This window comes from Salmo salar, chromosome 12, assembly GCF_965601325.2.
Source record: "Salmo salar chromosome 12, fSalSal1, whole genome shotgun sequence".
NCBI classification, from domain to species: domain Eukaryota; kingdom Metazoa; phylum Chordata; class Actinopteri; order Salmoniformes; family Salmonidae; genus Salmo; species Salmo salar.
The window spans coordinates 25,697,983-25,704,674 of NC_138302.1; the positions used below are offsets into that span (position 1 = coordinate 25,697,983).

Consider the following 6,692-nt stretch of genomic DNA (forward strand, 5'->3'; position numbering starts at 1 on the left):
TCTGACACAGATCTCACTGAAAGTCTTCCCTCTCCCATCTCATTGGTTATACCCACATGGGTGATTGAAAGAAACTGTTTTGCAGTCGTCGTGGTAATACTATGAAAGTTGATGCAATCACCATATAAGTTCAAGATTAGAAGGCCAAAGAATTAACTTAACAGCAGTCATTTTTACTACAGAATGCACACCACCTGTTCTCAATTAGCAAGCAATGGACACGAGAACCATTATTTCAAAGAGACAAGTAAAATTGTTTATTGATTCCATCACGCTAGAGTAGCAAGAGCACCAGCAACTTCCTGGTCAAAACAAAAGCAGAAAGAAATGGTGTGAGCAACAAAAAATATTAAGTAACCAATGTCAAAAACAATTCTCACCATTAGAGCTTCTAGAGGATGAATCCATTACATTTTCCTGTTGATAGATATATGGTTAGTACAAAGGACTTCAAATTCAGAGAGCAAAGTTCAGAGCAGGTTAAAGTTAACCCATTACCTTGCAGAATCCTTCACTACTGGTGGATATATGCTTGGTGCACCAATGACAACATAACTGTCCTTGGGAGAATTTCCACTGTCAACAGGCATTGCCTCCCTAGGAGTGTAGCGGGTTTGGGAGAAGACAGTTCTGCCACTCTCGTAGTGCGATTTGGAACTGTAGGAATAGATTGGGATGACACCCAACTGTTCAACGATGCTGGCCTGAGAGCTACCACAGGCACAATCTTCAGTGCTTTCGTAGTGCTTCTGCTGAGACATTGGGGCCAGTTGCTTCTGGGGCATTTGAGCTACATGCCATAATAGCTGAGGCATGGGGGTCAGTTGCTGCTGTGGCATGGCAGTGTGTTGCTTCCGCTGCTGGGACATTTGCGCTGGATACCTCACTTGCTGGGGTATGGTGGCCGGTTGCTTCTGCAGCTGGGGCTTTTGAGCTGGATACACTGGTTGCTGGGGAATGGTGGTCGGTTCGTTCTGCTGTGGTTCAGCAGCCGATTGCTTCTGCGGTATTTGAGCTGGTTGCCACTCTTGCTGAGGCATGTTGGTCAGTTGCTTCTGCGGTAGCGGCATGGAGGCCAGTTGCTGCTGGGACATTTGAGCTGGATACCACACTTGCTGGGATACGGCAGTCGGTTGCTCCTGCGGTAGAGGCATGGAGGCCGGTTGCTTCTGCTGCTGGGGAAATTGAGCTGGATGCCACACTTGCTCGGGAATGGAGGTCGGTTCAATTTGCTGCTGAGGTTCAGCGGCCGGTTGCTTCTGCAGCTGGGGCTTTTGAGCTGGATACACTGGTTGCTGTGGAATGGTGGTCGGTTGCTTCTGCGGCATGGAGGCCAGATGCTTCTGAGGCATTTGAGCTGGATACCACACTTGCTGGGATACGGCAGTCAGTTGCTCCTGCGGTAGAGGCGTGGAGGCCGGTTGCTTCTGCTGCTGGGGAAATTGAGCTGGATGCCACTCTTGCTTAGTTATGGCGGTCAGTTCCTTCTGCCTCCGAGTTGCAGCGGCTTGTATCTTCTGGACCATTTTAGCTGGATACCACACATCGTAAGTCTGCTGGGGCATAGGGGCCTGTTGCTTCTGCGCCAGATGCCACACTTGCTGAAGCATGGTAGACGGTTGCTTATGCTGCTGGGGCATTTGAGCCATTTGCCACAGTTGTTGGGGTATGGCAGTCAGTTCCTTCTGCGCTAGATGCATAGGGGCTGGTTGCTTCTGCTCCTGGGGAAATTGATCTGAATGCCACACTTGCTGAGGTGGCTGGGGCATGGCGGTCGGTTCAATTTGCTGCTGAGGTTCAGTAGCTGGTTGCTTTTGCTGCTGAGGCATTTGAGCTGGATGCCACACTTGCGGGGGCATGGTGGCCAGTTGCTTCTGCGGTTGAGGCATTGGGGCTGGTTGCTTCTGCAGCATGGTGGCCAGTTGTTTCTGCTGCTGGGGAATGTGAGCTGGACACCACACTTGCTGGGGCATGGAGCTTGGTTGCGTCTGCAGCATTTGAGGTGGATGCCACTCTTGCTGGGGCATGGTGGCCGGTTCATTGTGCTGTGGTTCAGCAGCCGGTTGCTTCTGCGGTATTTGAGCCGTTTGCCACAGTTGGGGTATGGCAGTCAGTTCCTTCTGTGCTACACGCATAGGGGCTGGTTGCTTCTGCTCCTGGGGAAATTGATCTGGTTGCCACACTTGCTGAGGTGGCTGAGGAATGGAGGTCGGTTCAATTTGCTGCTGAAGTTCTGCGGCCGGTTGCTTCTGCATCTGGGGCTTTTGAGCTGGATACCACACTTGTTGAGGTATGGCGGTAAGTTCCTTCCGCGGTAAAGGCATTAGGGCTGGTTGCTTCTGCTGCTGGGGAAATTGAGCTGGATGCCACTCTTGCGTAGTTATGGCGTTAAGTTCCTTATGCCGCCGAGTTGCAGCGGCTTGTTGCTTCTGGACCATTTTAGCTGGATACCACACATCGTGAGGCATCTGGGGCATGGTGGCCTGTTGCCGCACTTGCTGAAGCATGGCAGCCAGTTGCTTATGCTGCTGGGGCATTTGAGCATACTGCCACAGTTGTGGTGGAATGGCAGTCAGTTCCTTCTGCGGTTGATGCATAGGGACATGTTGCTTCTGGGGAAATTGAGCTGGATGCCACACTTGCTGAAGAAGCTGGGGCATGGCGGACAGTTCCTTCTGCTGCTGAGGTTCAGTGGCTGGTTGCTTTTGTTGCTTGGGAATTTGAGCTGGATGCCACACTTGCTGGGGCATGGTGGCCGGTTGCTTCTGCAGTGGAGGCATTGGGGCTGGTTGCTTCTGCTGCATTTGAGCTGGATACCATGCTTGCTGGGGCATAGCGGTTGGTTGTTTCTGCAGTATAGGAATTGGAGCCAGTTGCTTCTGGGGCATGGTGGTCAGTTCCTTCTGCTGCTGGGGAATTTGTACTGGATACCACACTTGCTGAGGTAGCTGGGGTATGGAGGCCTGTTCCTTCTGATGCTGAAGTTCAGTAGCTGGTTGCTTCTGGGGCATTTGAGCTGGATACAACACTGCTTGAGGCTGCTTAGGATAACTGTCCGGTAGAGTCTGCTGTTGGGTCATGGCGGCCGGTTCCTTTTCCTGCTGGGGCATTTGAGCTGGATACCACATTTTCTGAGGTGCCTGGGGCATGTGGACCAGTTGCTTTTGCAGGATGACGGCCGGATGCTTCTGTTGCTCTTCGGTCAGCTGCGCTTGCATTTGAGCTGTTGGAGAGTTGTAATTACCATATCCTTTAGACCTAAGTGAGCCGGCATAGAGCCATGCTGCATCAGAACCTAGTGCAGGATACCCATCACCTAGGTTAGAAAAAGAGAAAAATAGTAAAATGCCAGCCTTTGAAGTTATTGGAAATTAATGTGTAGAAACTCACTTGATGTAGAACAGGTTATCCCTCCAATTAGCAGGCAACAAAGCCAAGAAACTCTTAGGAAAAAAGAAAGTCTGTTAGAAACATAGCTACCTGTAACACCTGAAGGACAAGGGAAACAAACTAGATCAATACTTTTAAAAACCTACCTGAAAGCGATTCCAATCATCACGGCCATTTTGCACCTCAAAACCTCCCCAGTAATCAGTACTAATGGCCGGTATAAGCCCTAGTATGATATCTCTTTTGCTGTATCTGGCAGGCTTTTTGGTTGCTCCTTTTAAACAAATCCCAGACCCTTCTAACGTCATTGGCTAATTAAGGACAGCTGTAAGCCCCTGAACTACATTTGATTCCTAAATCCAAATTGACCCCTAAATCCTACACCCTGGCCTAAACACTTCTGTGAATCAGTAATGATTGAATAGGTATAAGCAATATGGCCACAATTGCATCCAGACTATCAGAAGGCAAGGTGAAGCAATTACTATATTTCTTTAACCTATCTGATCGTTTCAAATGCCCATAAGTGACTAAGTGGTAGGTATAGGGGCTAGGGGTTGATTTGGAATTCAGAAATGTACTCAGGTGTGGTTGATTCTCTAATTGAGTTCCTGACAGGTTCGACAGCCCTTACTCTAAAGCACGCTTCAAACTCATTACACGGAGGGCCGAGTGTCTGTGGGTTTTCGCTCCTTCCTTGTACTTGATTGCTGAATTAAGGCCACTAATTACTCCCCTCACCTACAGTAGTTGTCTAGGTCTTAATTGAAAGGAAAAAACTAAAACCTACAGACACTAGGCCCTCCATGGAATGAGTTTGACACCCCTGATCTAAAGTAGGAAACACATTTTGTCTTGGCACTTCATTGATCGGTTTAAATTCTTGCTTGTACAAAATTAATTTGATTCATTTGAAGATTAGAGGCTAAAGGAACCGTTAGGCACCATTATTTTACATATGCCTTCTTTTAAACAGTGTGTTTCGTTCAGCATAGCAACAGTAGAAGGTTAACATGTTTCAGTTGCACATAGTGCAACATCTTGGACAAATTCTGATTTCAGACAGACACCAATTAAACACTCATGTTATGCTTTTGATGATCTGAGTCTTTAATTTTTCAGATGCAAACATACAGTATGGCTCGTTTGAGTGGTAAGGCTAAAGCAACTGACTGTAGACCAAAGTCAAGAAGTAAAGTCAGGAGAGGTGCATCTGTGACAACCGAAATTCGGATACTAATGTCGTTTTCCAACAGCAAGGCTCAGATCACCATGGCAGTGTTGCGATTGTTTATAAAAGGTTTCCTTTATAATGTAAAAAAAACATGTCTCCAACACCCACTCACAAACTGAAATAATTAGTGTGTGCATTATACAATCAATAAATGAGAGAGAATTGCAGCACATGAATTGCAGCAAATTGGTTCCTGTTTCAGTCATGTTTTTGTTCGCGTGGGTCAAACAAAAACACTAATGATTGGTTGACAATGGAGCCCCCACATGACAGGTGATGGCTACAGGATGAAGTTGGTGAAGAGCCATTGCAGAAACTTGGAGTTTCTGCAGATTTTTGTAAAGTTCATGCAGTCGACATATAGACTCACGTCGGAAATGTTTTATCCCCAGAACGCAACACACTTTGAAAGGCGGTGACCAACACTTGTCACCGACTTGGCAATAGTGATCAGCTTGAAGGTGCCCACTATCTCCATAAAATGTCTCCCTCATGTGGATTAAATAAAACACAAGACAACAACCCATCTCATCATCCTCTGACTGTCTACCCTCTTTTGTGGAAGCATTTTTTTCCAATGTTGTCTCAATTTTGTTTGCAGTACACATCCACGAACACATAAACTCGAATGCAACTGTTTAGATAGCTATGCATATATCTCCAGCCCCTTTAAATCTGCAAATGGTGTTTTCCCTATTCCGACTGGTGTTTCCGCTTTGCATTCCATCCCTGATAATTATACTTGATTCCAAGTCTGTGCCTTGAAAATTCCCATCTCCTTTTCTTCTCCTGTTTCTTTCAGCACAGCAGGCAGACAATCTGTTCTTTCTTCTGGTCTTTTATATTCACCCCAATGCTCCAATCCTTCTTTACTTTATTTTACAGCCCTTCATGTCTAGAAATCTGCACTAACTCCCCTCTTCCACTGCTGTAGGCTGGCCTACTGTAACTGGAACGCAAATGTATGTCACTTAAATCAGACCTGGGTTCAAATACTATTTAAAATATTTCAATTAATTGCACATACATTCAAAATAAGTATTCTGATCTTTAATTTGAAAAGATAAGTAGTTAAATGTTTTGACGTATTTGGAAATACACATGGAAAGTGTTTGAAAAACTCAAATTCACACGCTCAAATGCAATAAATTAAGTATTTGAAAATACTGTCCAATAATACAATTTGTATTATAACCCAGATATTATAACCCACATACTGAAATACACATGTTTTTTAACTCGTCTGTACTTAAATATAGCATTTGCATGATAATACACAAATATGTATTGTGTTGTAGTATACTGCATCATATTCTATTGTATTTGTTGTTTCTTTGTGATTGCATTTGAAATCCTCAACTGTTATTTTTTCTGAAGACAGATTGGTTTATATCTTGTGAAAAGTATTTGTAATGCGAGTCAAGCAGGTGATTTCTGATGGAATTTTTGGACGGTTGCTTCTGCCGAGTCATTGTGGCTGGTTGCTTCTGCTCCTTGGACACGAGAGCCGTTTGCTTCACCCAAGGTATTAGCGGCAGTCGTCACACTTGCTGAGGCGTTGTGGCTGGTTGCTTCTGCCGAGGCATTGTGGACGGTTGCTTCTGCTGAAGAGGCATACGAGCCCGTTCCTTTTGTTGCTGGGACATAGGAGCAGGTTCCTTTTCATGAAGTGTGAAGAATATATCTATAATTTACCTTGGAAACAAAGACAAAAAGTTAAAATAGTAAAATGCCAGAATTTGAAGTCATATGAACTATACAAATGTTTTATTAACTTAATTAAATTGTGTATAACAAACACCTTTAGGTGTAGGATAACAGGTTATCCCTCCAATGAATAGATCAATTGAAGGTCAGAATTCTATACATTATGGGGCGATGGCTCCATCAGCTGGACGTGCCAGGTCTCGACGGGAACTCCGCCTACACAACAGATCGTCTTTGAACGTGTACATTTTTCTAAACCAAGTACTGTTGCTGAAAAAACACCTGGGAGCCAGAAATCTTTCTGATTGAGAGGGGGTCAAATACTTTTTTCCCTCATTAAAATGCAAATCAATTTATAACA

At 45.2% G+C, this 6,692-nt stretch overlaps 1 protein-coding gene across 2 annotated transcripts; it reads right to left on the reverse strand.

Annotated features, from left to right (window-relative positions):
* Positions 1–230: 230 nt before the first annotated feature.
* On the reverse strand, positions 231–3,640 carry LOC123725458 (uncharacterized). 2 transcript variants are annotated; one of them, XM_045691133.2, is made up of 5 exons: positions 3,537–3,640; positions 3,391–3,443; positions 499–3,316; positions 381–417; positions 231–302 (listed from the first exon to the last, which is right to left on the reverse strand). In XM_045691133.2, exons 1-4 carry the CDS (start codon positions 3,563–3,565, stop codon positions 408–410), a joined length of 2,910 nt encoding a protein of 969 aa, XP_045547089.2. In that variant the 5' UTR covers positions 3,566–3,640; the 3' UTR covers positions 231–302; positions 381–407. The 2 variants fall into 2 exon arrangements, with proteins under 2 accessions (XP_045547089.2, XP_045547090.2); XM_045691134.2 differs by having other exon boundaries at positions 499–3,223; positions 3,537–3,639.
* Between the last annotated feature and the right edge of the window lie 3,052 nt (positions 3,641–6,692).

Bases quoted from the DNA above. Each gene is read 5' to 3' on its own strand.
- LOC123725458 (XM_045691133.2), bottom strand. From the start codon at position 3,565: ATGGCCGTGATGATTGGAATCGCTTTCAG. The intron at 3,444-3,536 runs GTAGGTTTTTAA...TTTTTTCCTAAG, and splicing joins ATGATTGGAATCGCTTTCAG to AGTTTCTTGGCTTTGTTGCC. The intron at 3,317-3,390 runs GTGAGTTTCTAC...TTTCTAACCTAG, and splicing joins GATAACCTGTTCTACATCAA to GTGATGGGTATCCTGCACTA.